This window comes from Salmo salar, chromosome ssa05 (assembly GCF_905237065.1).
Source record: "Salmo salar chromosome ssa05, Ssal_v3.1, whole genome shotgun sequence".
Lineage (NCBI taxonomy): Eukaryota > Metazoa > Chordata > Actinopteri > Salmoniformes > Salmonidae > Salmo > Salmo salar.
In genome coordinates, this window is record NC_059446.1 from 67,383,437 (window position 1) to 67,401,366 (window position 17,930).

The 17,930-nt window shown below is 39.7% G+C and overlaps 2 protein-coding genes across 3 annotated transcripts; one reads left to right on the forward strand and one right to left on the reverse strand.

Moving 5' to 3' along the window:
* The first annotated feature begins 337 nt into the window (after positions 1–337).
* Positions 338–10,639, forward strand: LOC106605647 (mitochondrial folate transporter/carrier). The gene is made up of 7 exons (XM_014201518.2): positions 338–629; positions 875–1,025; positions 3,843–3,928; positions 4,674–4,828; positions 8,763–8,876; positions 9,110–9,255; positions 9,542–10,639. The coding sequence occupies exons 1-7, from the start codon at positions 440–442 to the stop codon at positions 9,663–9,665; spliced, it is 966 nt and encodes a 321-aa protein (XP_014056993.1). The 5' UTR covers positions 338–439; the 3' UTR covers positions 9,666–10,639.
* On the reverse strand, positions 10,037–17,372 carry LOC106605648 (collagen triple helix repeat-containing protein 1). 2 transcript variants are annotated; one of them, XM_045718631.1, is made up of 5 exons: positions 17,069–17,308; positions 16,177–16,260; positions 12,886–13,104; positions 12,362–12,578; positions 10,037–11,232 (listed from the first exon to the last, which is right to left on the reverse strand). In XM_045718631.1, exons 1-5 carry the CDS (start codon positions 17,177–17,179, stop codon positions 11,090–11,092), a joined length of 774 nt encoding a protein of 257 aa, XP_045574587.1. In that variant the 5' UTR covers positions 17,180–17,308; the 3' UTR covers positions 10,037–11,089. The 2 variants fall into 2 exon arrangements, with proteins under 2 accessions (XP_045574587.1, XP_045574588.1); XM_045718632.1 differs by lacking the exon at positions 16,177–16,260 and having other exon boundaries at positions 17,069–17,372.
* Between the last annotated feature and the right edge of the window lie 558 nt (positions 17,373–17,930).

The following is a 17,930-nucleotide window of genomic DNA, read 5'->3' on the forward strand; positions in this document are numbered from 1 at the left end:
GGGTAGGAAAGTCGGAGCTCTAGAAATATGTCCGAGTTTCCGACTTGGAATTCCGAGTTGGATGACGTTCAAAACGATTTTCCCAGTTGGAGCTAGTTTTTTTCCGAGTTCCTAGTTATCTTGAACCCACTGAAGTCGGATGTCGGAGATTTCCGAGGTCTGAGTACCAGTTGTTTTGAACTGGGCATATCTGCTGCGAACTAGTCATTGGAAAGGTCGTGCCAGACATACATGTAACTTGTACCGCGTGACAAAAACGTGGGTCACTAAAACGTCTTTAAATATGATGTGGTTACTTCAAGTATGTGCCTTTTGGATTCCGGGATTAGATTTTACAGTAGCACAATAGTGTGCGCGTTCTGTGGAATAAAATCTGAAAAATCAAGTAACGTTAGCTGACGTTACCTTCTAGCTAAATTCACAGAATAACTAGGTAAACATGAGTCCTGCTTCAGGACTTCCTGCTTCTTCGGGATCCCCTGGAAGTAGCACACCTTTCTCCATAACTGGACATATCCAGCAAGTCTACAGCCATGTCAAAATAGAGAATTTGGTTGCAGGACTCAGTGGAGGTGTCGTGTCAACACTGGTGCTGCACCCTCTTGACCTAGTCAAAATCAGGTTTGCAGGTAACTTATGTCAATGTGGCTCTAAAACGCTTAGCTACAAGGTGTTTATTTGTCCTGAATAAAAAGGATTTGCAGCAGCTAGCTAACTTCTACCTTTGACAGGTGTAAGAACCTGAAGATGATGCAATCGGCACATGGCAATAACATAGGAGTAGCTTGCTACCTGGCTATAACTTGAATGGACAGTTGATGTTCTGTTGACTCTGACAGTGCATGTTTTCTCCTGCCTTGTCTTTTTCCTGCAGTGAGTGATGGACTGGACCTGAGACCTAAATATAATGGCATTATGCATTGTTTGAGAAATGTGTGGCAGCAGGAGGGGGTTCGAGGACTCTACCAAGGAGTCACCCCCAACATCTGGGGTGCTGGGGCATCATGGGGCCTCTACTTCTTCTTGTATGTATAACCAGAATAAGTAAAACCGGTCTACTTTCTCAGGGATAATAACTTTACAATATGACGCTGGATAACATGACAGTCCATCAGCTGACATATATTTGAATTTCAATAGTCTATCACAGTTTTTAAATTTTTTTTACTTTTCTTCCCCGGGTAAACTGTATAAAAAATTTTTTTTACAAAATCAAATTTTCTGCAATTGTACACATTTTTCCATTGAGCTGACATAAAATGTTGTAGATTTGAAGCTAGTTTACAGCAATTCTACACATTTTGGCATAGAGCTGAGAGACAATTCTACCGTTTTAAAGCAAATTTCCAGCAATTCTATGCATTTTGCAATGCCTAATACTGTGTTCTGCTGCTCAAATATTATAACAAAATCCCTGACTGTCTAGCTATTATTGGATTGTTAGTGCTCAAATATGATATTATTTCAAATATATACAGTACCAGTCAAAAGTTTGGACACGCCTACTAATCTTTATTTTTACTATTTTCTACATTGTAAAAAAATAGTGAAGACATCGACACTATGAAATAACACATATGGAATCATGTAGTAACCAAAAAAGTGTTAAACAAATATATTTTATATTTGAAATTCTTCAAAGTAGCCAGATTTTGCCTTGATGACAGCTTTGCACACTTGGCATTCTCTCAACCAGCTTCATGAGGTAGTCACCTGGGATGCATTTAAATTAACAGGTGTGCCTTGTTAAAAGTTCCTTTGTGGAGTTTCTTTCCTTCTTAATGCATTTGAGCCAATCAGTTATGTTGTGACAAGGTAGGGGTGGTATACAGAAGATAACCCTATTTGGTAAACGACCCAAGTCCATATTATGGCAAGAACAACTCAAATAAGCAAAGAGAAACGACAGTCCATCATTACTTTAAGACATGAAGGTCAGTCAATCTGGAAAATGTGAAGAACTTTGAAAGTTTCTTCAAGTGCAGTCGCAAAAACCATCAAGCGCTATGATGAAACTGGCTCTCGTGAGGACCGCCATAGGAAAGGAAGACCCAAAGTTAGCTCTGCTGCAGAGCATAAGTTCATTAGAGTTACCAGCCTCAGAAATTGCAGCCCAAATAAATGCTTCACAGAGCTCAAGTAACAGACATCTCAACATCAACTGTTCAGAGGAGACTGTGAATCAGGCCTTCGTGGTTGAATTGCTGCAAAGAAACCACTATTAAAGGACACCAATAAGAAGAAGAGACTTGCTTGGGCCAAGAAACACAAGCAATGGACATTAGACGGGTGGAAATCTGTCCTTTGGTCTGATGAGTCCAAATTTGAGATTTTTGGTTCCAACCGCAGTGTATTTGTGAGGTGCAGAGTAGGTGAACGGATGATCTCTGCATGTGTGGTTCCCACCATGAAGCATGGAGGAGGAGGTGTGATGGTGTGGGGGTGCTTTGCTGGTGACACTGCCAGTGATTTATTTAGAATCCAAGGCACACTTAAGCAGCATGGCTACCACAGCATTCTGCAGCAATACGCCATCCCATCTGGTTTTGGCTTAGTGGGGCTATCATTTGTTTTTCACTAGGACAATGACCAAAAACACACCTCCAGGCTGTGTAAGGGCTATTTGACCAAGAAGGAGAGTTACATCAGATGACCTGGCCTTCACAATCCCCCGACCTCCACCCAATTGAGATTGTTTGGGATGAGTTGGACCGCAGAGTGAAGGAAAAGCAGTCACCAAGTGCTCAGCATATGTGGGAACTCCTTCAAGACTGTTGAAAAAGCATTCCACATAAAGCTGGTTGAGAGAGAATAAAAAAAAAAAAAAATGTATTTAACTAGGCAAGTCAGTTAAGAACAAATTCTTATTTACAATGACGGCATAGGAACAGTGGGTTAACTGCCTTGTTCAGGGGCAGAACAGCAAATTTTTACCTTGTCAGCTCGGGGATTTGATCTAGCAACCTTTCGGTTACTGGCCCAACCACTAGGCCACCTGCCGCCCCAGAATGCCAAGAGTGTGCAAAGCTGTCATCAAGGCAAAGGGTGCCTATGAAGAATCTCAAATATAAAATGAATGTTGATTTCCTTAACACATTTTTGGTTATTACATTATTCCATATGTGTTATTTCATAGTTTTGATGTATTCACTATTATTCTACAATGTAGAAAATAGTAAAAATAAAGAAAAACCCTTGAATGAGTAGGTGTGTCTTAACTTTTGACTGGTACTGTATATGTAGTTCAATATATTTTCTGCATGTTTTCTATCTGGTTTTGGTTGTTTAAGTTGACACTGAAACAGTTTTCCTGTCCTGAAAATTACCACAGCCCGCCTAAGAATTTTCTATACAGAAAAAAAACTGTAATTAGCTCCAATTACTGTAATTAGCTCCAATCATATTTCCTCAATATTAAAGGGGTAGTTTAAGATTTTGGCAATGAAGCCATTTATCTACTTCTCCAGAGCTGGTTGAACAGGAACAGCTAGCATGCTAACTGTTAGTGTAGACTTCAAGTCATTACGCTAACTCTAGTTGGCATTGGCTTGTGAAACTACCTCTAACTTCCTTCATACTGGACACAGATACGTAAAAAATGTATCCACGATGGTATTCTGTTGCAGCTAGCGATATTCATAAAATAATTATTTTTCACATTAAACCCCCCCCACCCCAAAAAAATTTGGCGTATGCCCTGCAGCCCAGTTTGAAATCCCCTGATCTATCCAATCAAATATTAACTCATAACTTAACATGACTGTTGATAATAGCACTTTTAAATAGCAATGGTAGCTTAGGCATTTGTCTATTGAAGTACTGTTTGTGTTAACTTCCCCCAGTTACAATGCCATCAAGGCATACACTAAGGAAGGGCGTCAGTCTGAACTGAGTGCCACAGAACACCTGCTGTCAGCCGCCCAAGCAGGTTAGTACTGCCTCTGTCTAGACCCCAGGGACACACACTGGTGGTGGCATGAGGTCAATACAATGTCTATAACCACAACTTCGAAGGTCAACACTGTTTGATCTATCCGCATAGGACCAGTGTGGGTCGGTCCATGCTTTCATTCCAATCAAACAGTTACCGTTACACAGCTAAATAAACATATTATAGTCTGCTCCACTAGTCCAGACTTTGCTAAGTTTAATCAGGCGTGTGACTGACTGGTTGGAACAAAATATTTGACTCTGACTCAGGAAAAAGTACATATGTATACAGTTACTGGTCAATTTGCTGACCTTTTATTCTTTTTTTGGCTATATGCAGTCATGTGATTTGATTTACCCTAGCCTAATGATGTCAGAGAGCTCAGTGGAATAAACTAATGCACTGCCAGACAATGGAATGGTAAAGGGAAGAAAGACACTGACTGCCCTGTGTCATGTTCTACCAACCTCAAGTGACTTTAATTCAACTTAATGAGATAGGGTCTTCACCAGCTCCGTGCTTCACAGGCTCCATGTAATGTAGCGTAGAGCTTGTAGTTTGGTTTAATTCATGTTGTACACTTATGCAGGTGTGTGTGTGTGTGTGTGTGTGTGTGTGTGTGTGTGTGTGTGTGTGTGTGTGTGTGTGTGTGTGTGTGTGTGTGTGTGTGTGTGTGTGTGTGTGTGTGTGTGTGTGTGTGTGTGTTAGCTCAGAAACTCACCTCTGTTTCCTCCGTCTCCAGGTGTATTGACTCTCACCCTAACCAACCCTATCTGGGTGACTAAGACTCGCCTGGTGCTGCAGTATAACGCTGATCCCACCAGGAAACAGTATAAAGGGATGATAGATGCACTGGTGAAGATCTACCGGCATGAGGGGATACCTGGACTGTACAGGGTGAGGCTCAGTATAACCCAGGTTTTGTCATCTGTATGTATGATGGCTGTATCCTGAATAGAGCTTATTAGGACTCTTGTCTGCTTACAGGTCAGGTCCAGTGAATGTGCAGGACATGTGAATGGTGTCATATGTAAATATGTTTTCTCCTTATGATCCCTCACAGCCTAAAATTAGGCAACGTACCATAAAACTTCAATTTAACACTGAGTCTCAAATAGCCTCCTATCCTTTTTAATAGCCGGGCATCGGCAAACACTTCAGCAAATAAACACCTGTTTCAAATAAACGCTGGGTCTAAATGAATTGTTTACGAGGTTACCATGGACAGAGCTCTGATATTCCCACAGTCAACATTTTTTTTCTTTTTCTGTCATTGTTGCTAGCCATGGCGCCACCAAAAAGAAAACACGAGACCAAATGGAGCTCTCTATGGAGCTGATGCGCGAAATTGGGGTGTATGATAGGCAGCCTAGTCTTTGCAAGTCTGATCTACAATGAATGTGTTATTATAATGTTTATACTGGTCATACTGTTCACAATAAACAGTGTGGTAGTCTTTTCAACTTTTCATTGTGCAAAAGCTGTGTGCATTAAGGAAAGAGTCGCCTGGATCAAATAGAAACCTGTCTCTAATAAGCACAGATTGTGTTCAGTGATTGAAGCAAATAAACGCCACGGCTATTAAAGATTCAGAAATCGCTCTGACATTTCTTGGTTGATCAAATTGTAATAGTTCTAATAAGACTCCTGAACAGGTAATCAAATGGCTACCCGGACTGTTTGCATTGTGTGTCCCCAACCCCTCTTTTACGCTGCTGCTACTCTCTGCTTATCATATATGCATAGTCACTTTAACTATACATTAATTTACATAATACCTCAATTAGCCCGACTAACCGATGCCCCCGCACATTGGCTACCCGGGCTATCTGCATTGTGTCCCACCACCCGCCAACCCCTCTTTTATGCTACTGCTACTCTCTGTTTATCATATATGCATAGTCACTTTAACCATATCTACATGTACATACTACCTCAATCAGCCCGACTAACCGGTGTCTGTATGTAGCCTCGCTACTGTTATAGCCTCGCTACTGTATATTGCCTCGCTACTATTATTTTTCACTGTCTTTTTACTGTTGTTTTTATTTCTTTACTTACCTATTGTTCACCTAATACCTTTTTTTAAAGAAATTGCACTGTTGGTTAGAGCCTGTAAGTAAGCATTTCACTGTAAGGTCTACACCTGTTGTATTTGGCTCACGTGACAAATAAACTTTGATTTGATTTGAGTTAGCCTCAGTTCATTTAGTGTAGTGTAGAGAATCATTGTACCATCTAAACCGCTGTGAAATAGCTTTTCCATAACCCAAAATATAGTATTTTCAGATGTTTGAAGCTGGTGTACAAAACCGAAAGTAAAAGACACAAAACAAAACTTAAGAACGAGAAGCATAGAAATAGCCACATGGAACAGATCTACCACTTCTTAGACTTTCTTTCAATGAGTGACATACCTATAACTCACATTTCTATGTGAATTTGGTCATTTGCCCAAAAAGTTACATATTGCAGCTTTTATTGACGTTTTACAGTATGTACTGTAGTTGCATAAAATTTGAATGTATGTCTTGTAGACTACCACTAGGGGGCAGTATCTCCATTTTACATTTCAGCAATTTAACACACTCTTATCCAGAGGGACATACATTTAGTGCATTCATCTTAAACTGTCTGGGCTAGGGGGCAGTATTTTCATGGTCGGATAAAAAACGGACCCGATTTAAACTGGTTACTACTCTTGCCTAGAAACGACAATATGCATATTATTAGTAGATTTGGACAGAAAACACTCTGAAGTTTCTAAAACTGTTTGAATGGTGTCTGTGAGTGTAACAGAACTCATATGGCAGGCAAAAACCTGAGAAAATTCCAAGCAGGAAGTGGACTGTCTGAGAATTTGTAGTTCTTCTTTTGGTTCTCTATCGAAACTACATTATCTCTGGGGTTATGTAGCACTTTCTAAGGCTTCCATTGGCTCTCTAAAGCCTTCAGAAAGCGGATTGAGGCGTCTCCTGTCTCTGGGCAGAGTACAGTAGCTCAGTTTCTCAGTGGTTTGCCTGGTGACTAAGAGATTGGATATGCGCGTTCACAAGACCACGCTGTTTTTTCTTTTCCTCTTTGAATGAATACACTATTGTCCGGTTGGAATATTATCGCTATTTTACGAGAAGAATACCATAAAAATTGATTTTAAACAGCGTTTGACATGCTTCTAAGTACAGTAATGGAACATGTTGAATTTTTTTGTCTCGAAAGGCGCTCGCGCGTTAACCTTTGGATAGTGACCTGATCGCACGAACAAAACGGAGGTATTTGGACATAACTATGGATTATTTGGAAAAAAAACAACATTTCTTGTGGAAGTAGCAGTCCTGGGAGTGCATTCTGACGAAGATCAGCAAAGGTAATACAATTTTTCTAATACTAATTCTGAGTTTAGTGTGCCCCGAAGTTGGCGGGTGTCAAAATAGCTAGCCGTGATGGCTGAGCTATGTACTCAGAATATTGCAAAATGTGCTTTCGCCGAAAAGCTATTTTAGCTGTATCTATAATTCTTCTGTATCTATAATTCTTAAAATAATTCTTATGTATTTTGTCAACGTTTATGATGAGTAATTTAGTAAATTCACCAGAAGCTTTCGGTGGGGATACATTTTCTGAACATCACACGCCAATGTAAAAAGCTGTTTTTTGATATAAATATGAACTTGATTGAACAAAACATGCATGTATTGTATAACATAATGTCCTAGGAGTGTCATCTGATGAAGATCATCAAAGGTTAGTGCTTCATTTAGCTGTGTTTTGGGTTTCTGTGACATATATGCTTGCTTGGAAAATGGCTGTGTGATTATTTTGGGCTATGTACTCTCCTAACATAATCTGATGTTTTGCTTTCGCTGTAAAGCCTTTTTGAAATCGGACAATGTGGTTAGATTAACGAGAGTCTTATCTTTAAAATGGTGTAAAATAGTCGTATGTTTGAAAAATGTAAATTATAGAATTTTTGAGGTTTTTGTATTTCGCGCCACGCTGTTCCACTGACAGGTTAAGATAGCTAGGTGAGACGACCACATTTCAGTCAGTGGTGGGAAAAGTACCAAATTGTCATACTTCAGTAAAAGTAAAGATACATTAATAGGAAATGACTCAAGTAAAAGTGAAAGTCGCCCATTAAAATACTACTTATGTAAAAGTTTAAGTATCTGGTTTTAAATATACTTAAGTATCAAAAGTAAATGTAATTGCTAAAATATACTCAAGTATAAAAAGCAAAAGTATCAGTCATTTCAAATTCCTTATATTAGGCAATCCAGACGGCACCAAACCAGTTCAGCTACCCCAAAAACTACTTAAGTAGTATGTTAAAGTATTTTTACTCAACTACTTTACACAGCTGTTCACAGTCATGGTAATAAGTACATTTTTTCCTCAATGAAGTAGTTAGTAGTGTTAGTAGGAGTAGATCATGCATAGGGCAGGGCTGATTAAAGTCAGTGTTAGTCGGAGTAGATCATGCATAGGGCAGGGCTGATTAAAGTCAGTCCTCTAAGGCTAAAACACTTCTGGTTGTCATCCTCTACTTCTAATAAGGGACTAATTCAGACCTGGGACACCAGTTGAGTACAATTAACTACCAGGTAGAAACAAAAACAGAAGTGTTTCAGACCTCCAGGACCGGAATTGAACAGCCTGGGTAGTCGATAGGATAAATTGTCTTTCACGATATTAGTGTCTTTAAATCAGCTATAAGTATTTTTCAATATTATAAATATCAAGATCGTATCAATTGGATTTGGAAGATAATATATAACATTTAATTGAAGTTGTCAGGTACAGATAATGACCCCAGTGTTTAATCCTCCAGGGGTATGTTCCTGGTATATTTGGCACATCACACGGGGCATTGCAGTTCATGGCCTATGAGGAGCTGAAGAGAGACTACAACAAATACAAGAAAATGCCTTCAGAAGCTAAACTGGTGAGTGCAGAGTGAGGAAACATTAAGACTTCTATAACCACACCTAGTTTTAATGACTCAACCATATGGGTAATAAACCTTTAAATTACTTATAAAGAAAACCCACATCTAAGTGTTGCAGGATTTCTGGAAGAATTACTGTAATGCTTATGAAAGAAGTGACTCACAGGCATCAGTCCTCCAACCTCTCTCTCTCTCTCACTCTCTCTCCCACTCTCTCTCGGTCTGACCAGAATGCATTGGAATATATCACAATGGCAGCTCTATCCAAAATATTTGCTGTGGCTACCACATACCCTTACCAGGTGGTGCGGGCTCGCCTGCAGGACCAGCATAATAAGTACAATGGAGTCCTGGATGTGGTCAGGAGGACATGGAGGTAGGCCAAGACCACACTGTTGGTTTACTGTACATACAGGGAAAACAGCTAGTTTTAGGTTAACTAGCCAAAACTTGGTATAATTGACTGTTAAGTGGGCATATAACCATGCTCATGGGTTAGGTAACATAACAGTGTGAAGCAACTAAGATCTGCAGCTTCAAACTCTAACCCTACAGAGAGCCATGAGAAAGCTTGCTAACGCCCATTCCAATGCTGCCATTTCAGTCTGTTTTTTTTCTCCCACATAGTGACTACTGTGTTTGTTTTGGCCCCTCCTCCACAGGAATGAGGGAGCTGTAGGGTTCTATAAAGGCATGGTGCCCAACCTGATCCGTGTCACCCCAGCCTGCTGTATCACCTTCCTGGTCTATGAGAACGTGTCTCGCTTCCTGATGGGCCAGAAGTGAGGAGGACTAAGGAGACAGCCACGGAAGGACCACAAAAAGGAAGGGACTCAGACAGTGTATGTGGCGCTAGATAAGATAAGCCATGAACTGAAGTCTCCAGAACTGTCACAGCAGGTAACTGGAGCAGACATATCATCTGGATGCACCTCTGGCAGCCGAGTCAAAACATGATGTTGATAATGCTGATAATTAAAGACTGGTCTCTGTCTCTTCCTTGGATGCATCACAGAAGAATAGACCTCACTGGAGGTATTGTACAGGATGTGCACAAAGCAAAAAGCAACCATTCTTTCAATGCTGCTGGCTGTGATATGAATACTGTGTGTGTGTGTGTGTGTGTGTGTCTGTGTGTGTTAAAAGAGCATACCTGCTATTTTCAGGGTACTAATGTACGCCCAATTTGTTTTTATTTAATGTATTGGCATCATACTGTAGTGCATATAATAATGTCATAGGAAATGATCACAGTAATAATAATAATAATGTCATAGGAAATGATCACAGATTACTGATTGCACCGCTTAACATCTTTGAAATAATGTTAATTTCAGAAGTCTTCATCTGAAATATCAGTGTTGAATTGGCATTAGTTCATTTTCAGGTAAAATGTTCTATTAAAGTTTAAAGCTTTATGTTGCTTTTGCATTTCAGATAATTTTACAGCTGTGCTGTGTTCACTTGTCATTTCAAAACGATATGAACACATTCATTTTTTTATGAATTCACCTGGTCATGCATAAACCAATGTTCAACAAAAGTTATTCTCTGATAGTAAAACATTTGTTAGCTTTTTATAGCTTCAGATTACATTTAACAGCTGTCCTATGTTCACTTTTCACTTGGAAAAGATATCAGCACATGCATTTCTTTATTAACTTACCTGGTAATGCATAAACCAATGTTCAAATGATGTTCTTCTCTGATAGGAAAACATTTGTTAGCTTTTTTTTGCTTCAGATAAAACTTTAAAGCTGTGCCGTGTTAACTTGTCACTTGAAAAATATATCTACCCATGCATTTCTTTATGAATTCACCAATTTTCAGAAAACGTATTTGTTATAGTGTAATGAGTAACACAATGCTTGATTCATATAACATATTACTTAATTGACAGTAATTCAAAATCTTGCCTTATTAAACAGGAATGGGACTAATGAGGAATAAATCTAATTTCAGGCGGCCAATATACTAGACCCTACCCATGTGCTGTAGTACAAAACATTCAAGTGAACATCAGTGATACTGTAGTAGGCTTTAGCCACAACTGAAGTTGTCTGATTGGCCAGAGGACATTGTCAAAGACAAGGAACCCATCCAGAAACTAAACTGATATGTAGTCAAAGGCTTCAGAAGAAAGGCTTCAGAAGGATTGTTAGGGGCTCTTTCTCTATGGGGCCTGGTCCCATCACTTAATAAAGACGGCCTCATTTGGGCAGCTCCTCTATGAAGACCCTGGATACGGAGTTCCACCCTGTAGATGCGTCTCCTCTGGGGTAGTCAGCACAGGTCCCCACCCAGATAGCCACGTCCACCAGGCCTGCCCGGATCCCCTCACACAACCCTTCAACTGGGACAAGACAAGAGGAGTTACTCTAACGACTGTTGACAAAGTGTTGTTTCTACAGTCATTAATGCATAGTTAAAAGGGTATAAGGGCATTGAGGTATATTTACAAGACAACTTCCTGAGTTACATTGAACACACACACTGCCGTATGTGTGCCAATGTGAGAGCTGTTAATTGCTTTGTTTTGGTCTTGCTACACTGGTGAACTTGGCAGCTAAAGAAAAAACTATAAAGTGGGCATGCGTATGCCAAATGTCTTGCTTCACAGTAGAATTTAAACAGTAATAGTAGAGATATTATTCATATTTTAAGGCTACAATAGATTTCACATTTGAGATATATAAGCAAAATACCACCACAAACAAATAGCTACCACTAGCTACACTATCTCAGTTTAGATCCGTTCCACTTACCGGATGAGCTATACATGTTGGTGGTATAATCTGTAACCAGATGAGGTTCTGTATATAGTGAGTGTAAGGTTGATTACCAGATGAGGTTCTGCATATAGTGAGTGTAAAGTTGATTACTAGATGAGGTTCTGTATATAGTGAGTGTAAAGTTGATTACTAGATGAGGTTCTGTATATAGTGAGTGTAAGGTTGATTACTAGATGAGGTTCTGTATATAGTGAGTGTAAGGTTGATTACCAGATGAGGTTCTGTATATAGTGAGTGTAAGGTTGATTACCAGATGAGGTTCTGTATATAGTGAGTGTAAGGTTGATTACCAGATGAGGTTCTGTATATAGTGAGTGTAAGGTTGATTACCAGATGAGGTTCTGTATATAGTGAGTGTAAGGTTGATTACCAGATGAGGTTCTGTATATAGTGAGTGTAAGGTTGATTACCAGATGAGGTTCTGTATATAGTGAGTGTAAGGTTGATTACCAGATGAGGTTATGTATATAGTGAGTGTAAGGTTGATTACCAGATGAGGTTCTGTATATAGTGAGTGTAAGGTTGATTACCAGATGAGGTTCTGTATATAGTGAGTGTAAGGTTGATTACCAGATGAGGTTCTGTATATAGTGAGTGTAAGGTTGATTACCAGATGAGGTTATGTATATAGTGAGTGTAAGGTTGATTACCAGATGAGGTTCTGTATATAGTGAGTGTAAGGTTGATTACCAGATGAGGTTCTGTGTATGTTGATGGTGGAGTTGAGCTCAGGGCTGCCTTGGTCGAGGTAGATGATGAACTCGATGGGAAGAGGTCCTGTACACTCAGCTCCATTGAAGGTGAAGTACCAACGCTGGCAGCAGGCTGTCTTACACTTCAGCCTCAGGGAGCCGCTGAAGAGCACACGCAGGGCACTGTCTGAACGCAGCTTGGTGAATGTACAGTCCTACAGGGGAGACATGAGAGGTGGAGAGGAAATCCTAACACTAGCATCCAATGATAGCATCTTCAATGTTTTATGTTTTGTATTCATGTCTCGTTTCAATTCAGTGTGAATAATACAATGTTGTTACTAGTAATTACACTGTTAGTACAGAGGCTTAAGAGCAAATTAAAATAACACGTTAACAAATGCTTTTCTCTAAATGAACACAATCAACATTATTATGGATGATCAATATAGTAATAATGCTGATGTAACTATATTACTCTGTGCCCCAGATCCTGTTTAATGAGCATTGCCAGCCACTTACAGCTATCTTGCCCAGGTCGATCCCATAGTTGAGTGAGTTCCAGGCACACTGCTTGTAGTTGGGTTTCCATGGCTCCTCAAACACCTCACTCACACACTCTCCTTTCTCCCCCTTGATGCCATCGCGCCCTGGGATGCCAGGGGTCCCAGGGATGCCATTGGTGCCAGGGTTACCCTCCCTGCCAGGGGTGCCAGCCGGACCCTGGGGGCAGCTGTTGTACTGGAGAATGAGAGAGAGAGGGAGGGAGAGAGGAAGAGATGGAGGGAGAGAGAGAGACACTGTTATAATGGGGAACAAGAGGGTGAGACAGACTGTTCTAATAACCACACTAATAACATACCACCTAGAGTTAAGAAATACCAGGTTGTCGTCTAAGCATCATATGACCTACATCAAATGTATGTGCCCACATTCATGACAATGGACATCTAGACCTATAATGGATAATGTTGGACACGGACCTCAGCTTAATGTCTAGTTTTGATTTACAGTTGATTGAGTTGTCTAATGTGAATTCAACATGAAATCAACAGAAATGTGAACCTTGTCATGAATTTAGGTTAAAACTTGGGTGAAAAAAAGACAAACATTTATGAAATTCCTTTACGTTGATGACTTTTTGCAAATCCAATCACATTGATTTAACCAGTTTGTATCCAGGGGGACTTGACTCCCAATCACAAAAGTGCAAAAGAAGATGTCAAATGTCTGGGCCATTTGTGACCAAAATAAGTGAGTGATAGAGTGAATGAATCAGGAATTCAGAGTGTAAATCTGTGTTCCTGTATTTGTGGTCAGTCGGTGACTTGAGACAGACATACCAGCATGATTCAGTGTCCAGTTCTGTTTTGTTTAAACAGATGCCCCCTCTTACTCACAGTGACTCAAAGACATACAGACAGGCTGGCTGGCCAAAGTAACCATACCACACACAGAGAGAGAAACCATGCTTCTCTAACATGGCTGCTTAATGTAAGACTCTCATACTTAGATATACTTGGTGAATCTGCAACTGAGTAGATGTAAATAGGGGGAAATCAGGAATTATTTTTCTGTGCTGTTGTCTGATGTACTAGGCCTAGAATCCAGTATTTAACATACAAACTCTTAGCTAAGCACATTGTAGAATAAATTATGTAGCCATGTTCTCAGATCAAGAACATTCACTCAAAGGATATAAAAGGACATAGGAAAAAGTTAGCCAGTGCTAAATAAAGTAATTAGTAACCGTTGAGAATCGGCTAGGAAAATGTCCGCTTTTTATTAGTCATGCAGCTGTGCTGTGCTAGGTTGTGCTGTGCTGTGCAAAGCCTGAGTCTTCTATAACAAAAAAGAAACCAAAGACAACTTCAGCTTATATTACAGTGAACTGGTTATTTCAAGAACTTGTTCTAACTTGTGCTGATATTGTTCATATTACTTTTAGACAATGAGAATTTCAGGAATGCCTAAATCAAATATAAAATGGAGTATATTATGGAATTACATGCCGTATTTCAATTCCAGCTGTCGAGACACAAATGGTATAGTGAGCAATATAATGAGCCCGGTTTCCCAAAAGCATCTTAAGGCTAAATTCATTGTTAGAACCTTCGTAGGAGCATCGTTATATCTCCGAGCTGTTTCCCAAAACCATCGTTATTAACGTTACACTTGAAAACAGTCGAAATCTAACGCCTGCCTCAGACCACTCATAGAACAGCTAAGCGTGCCGTAAGATGCTTTTTTGCCCTCACACGTCACTTTATACACAGAAGATCTCCGCTAAACATAGAATCACATCTGTCTCTGTGAGCATGATAAATTCAGAACAAAAATTCAAAGTTGCCACTGTCTTTGCAATTGATACAAACTAGCGACCTATAAAAATATGTTTCAAATGAGAGATGACCGCATTAAAATATAAACAGTAAGCTATACAGTAAGCTTTCATGTTCAATAAAATGAGTTATATTTTGCTGTCTTTAATTTGTCTCAACATATGTTATGATGTGTAGCCTAACATGTGCACAATGATCTGCCAAATCAGTGATTTAGTGCAAATTTATCATTAGAATAATATCCCTCAATATTTCCAGCCATAAGTGGTAATATCTCTCTAGGTCTAGGAGCTGTTCCGTCGTCAGTATTGTGAAATAATTATAACGTTAAGGAAAGATTTTGATGGAGAAAGCTGATCCGAGAGCAGCACTCGCTTTCTTTCGATCCTAACAGTATCAACAGATACAACGATACACTTAGCGACGATTCTCTCTGTATGGTGTTTAGGGAAACGCCTGATATATCTTCGGCCTTTGTAGGAAAGCTGCATCGTTAAAACACTCGCAAGCCTACATTCCATCGCTATTGGAAAACTGGACCCATGACTATTTTTGCCATTAAGGTGGCTATGGTGGAGCCACCTGGGGGTGTGCTCTGACTGGGGGAGTGATGTATCTGGGTCCATCAGCCTACCAAACAAAGTACCAGGGTCATGCTGTTGAAATGACAGATTGTGACTTTAAGATAAACAAAGTATTATCCTATTAAAACACTTGAGCACACGCATGGGATTTGAGATACATAATACAGTAGCCGATAAGTGACAATATGTAAATATGTGACTATACATATATTTGAATGTGGTGATTATCCTTTATTAATATATGCCATTTAGCAGACACTTTTATCCATACATTGTTACATATGGGTGGTCCAGAAACTCCAACCCACAATCCTGGCATTGCAAGCTCCGTGCTCTATCAACTGAGCCATACAGGACTGGAGCCAATATCATTATAAGACCACAGTTGAGGGAATGAATGTCTCAGACGTTTATTAGGGCTTGATTTGTTTCTGGAGAGAATTCAAAAGCCATGAAAGGCACCTCTGTTTCTGAAACGCGCTGAACAAACTGCAGTAGCCTACTGTATAATATAGTATATTATACAGTAGGTTACTGCAGTTTGTTCAGCGCGTATATTAAATATACAGTGTTTATACTTTACGCAGACCAACATACTACTGCTGTGATAACAGAGAAAGTGACTGTTACTGCAACTATGAACTAACATTGAGAAATCCCCAACACACCATTCATTAAGTTAGGACTCAGGTTTTACACAGATCCAAAGTTTTCAAACGAGCTGGACAAAAAGAAGACCTAAAATAGAGAAAAAAGTGATGCCTCAGCAAACAGGGTGCAGACTTCAAGCCAGGGTGAGAGCATGCTGCTAAAGACATACAGAATACACAGTAACGTTACATTGGCAAGAAAAAAGCTATATGCTCTGGAAAGGATGACATTATTACCATGTTGTTCAAATAAGAGGTTCTTGAATCGGATTCAGCAGAGATTCTGGTGCAGTTTGGTTTGTCTGCATCGTTTCCAGTACACTAGACAGATAATAACAAGATGCTGTTCATCAAATCACATTACTCAGTTATTACCATGCAGTCCTTTACTGCTGGTCAGATGTATGCACTAGGACTACACCAAAGCAATCACCCACTATTTTACAGTAGGCTAAACCTACTGGGCAAAAACTGGTTGAAAATGTATTTTCCATGTAATTCCAACCCCAACAAAATCAATGTGATGAGTTGAATCAACGTGGAAAACTAATTGGATTTGCAAAAAGTCATCATAATGGAATTTCGTCTTTTTTTCAAAAAACGTTTAACCGAAATCAAATGACACGGTGATATTTTTGTGGATTTCACGTTGAATTCACGTTAGTTGACAACTCAACCAAATGTAAATCAAAACTAGACGTTGAAATTACGTCTGTGCCCAGTGAACAAACAATGAACCAGCCAGACCCCTCATGACTTCTGTCTGGGTCTTTGTTATTCTTCTGCATGCTGGACCTTTGTCAACTTCTTGTTTGCATCAGTTATGCCCAACATGCCATATAAAATTGAAAGAACATTAGTGAGTGGCCACTGGTCAACGTGGCACCAATCATCCATAGCACATTGAAAATGATGGTAGCAGGTAGAGAACTGAAAATCACTAAAAAGCAAATATCTTTGAAAAAACTTTTTGATATTTTAAAGGATGAAATAATGAAAGGAAATTGCAACAATGAAAGGCTTAAACATTGGTTAAATGAATCGGGATGAGATTCGGTAGTTGCGGCACTTTGAGGGCTGTGCGTGCAGCTTTAACCCAAAATAGTTTATTTGAGATGGGGTTTTTTACCTTTTCGTATTCAACATCCTTCCTGTCAAGTGCCTTTCTCAATTTCTCTGCTCCATGGAAAGGTAGAATCACGCAGGTGATGAGCAGCAGACGAGTTAGAGCTGATACCATCTTTTATTTTCCCAAAAGATCGAGAGAGACCACAGCACTTTCCTGCTGCTCTGCTGCGCCGTACTTCAAGTGAGTGGGGGATGAGGGAAGTTTAGAGCGCGCCTGTGCTCTGCCTATAAATGTGTTCTCACATAGCGTATGATTCATGAGTTTTTATCACTAAAGTTTGTCAAATGTCTGGACCTACTCATAAGTTGTCATGGGCGGGAAATAACATTTTATATGAAAATATAAATTATCATAATGTGAGCCTACTGCGTGTCAATTGGTCTGGAACGTGTTAACCACATGGTCACTTGTTCAAGACCCGTTTTAGGCTATTTGTTCCATCTCAATTGCTTCACTATAACAAAGGGCTCCAGCGAATTTGGAACTTTTACTGTTGAAAAGCGATATCTCAAGTATAAATAACGTAAAGTTCACACACTAAAGGGAAGAAGAAAAAAAACTTTTGAGCAGAATTGTGTTTTTTTTTTTAGACACAACTGCAAACTTCAAGGAGTTGGTGTGATGGGAATCGGTGATGTCATCGGCCCCTCACCTTGCTTGAGGAATAATATAGGAGCAATAAAGAACAAAAGAAGAAACGTCTTCAGCATTACGGATTGAATAGAGCCCAACATATTGATTATGCTTCAGCTTGTTTACAGTTGTTGTGGGCTGCCCTGCGCCCCACCACTGATAACAGATTGGGAAAATGGAACTATGTAATTTCTCGTCTATTGTAGACCCACATCATGGTATGGAATCA

Excerpts from the sequence above, each read along its gene's own strand:
- LOC106605648 (XM_045718631.1), bottom strand. The coding sequence starts at position 17,179 with ATGGTATCAGCTCTAACTCGTCTGCTGCTCATCACCTGCGTGATTCTA. Across the intron at positions 16,261-17,068 it reads AGGATGTTGAATACGAAAAG|TGTACTGGAAACGATGCAGA; the intron begins GTAAAAAACCCC and ends TTATCTGTCTAG. Across the intron at positions 13,105-16,176 it reads CCTCTTATTTGAACAACATG|TACAACAGCTGCCCCCAGGG; the intron begins GTAATAATGTCA and ends CTCATTCTCCAG.
- LOC106605647 (XM_014201518.2), top strand. The coding sequence starts at position 440 with ATGAGTCCTGCTTCAGGACTTCCTGCTTCTTCGGGATCCCCTGGAAGT. Across the intron at positions 1,026-3,842 it reads TGGGGCCTCTACTTCTTCTT|TTACAATGCCATCAAGGCAT; the intron begins GTATGTATAACC and ends AACTTCCCCCAG. Across the intron at positions 4,829-8,762 it reads GGATACCTGGACTGTACAGG|GGGTATGTTCCTGGTATATT; the intron begins GTGAGGCTCAGT and ends TTAATCCTCCAG.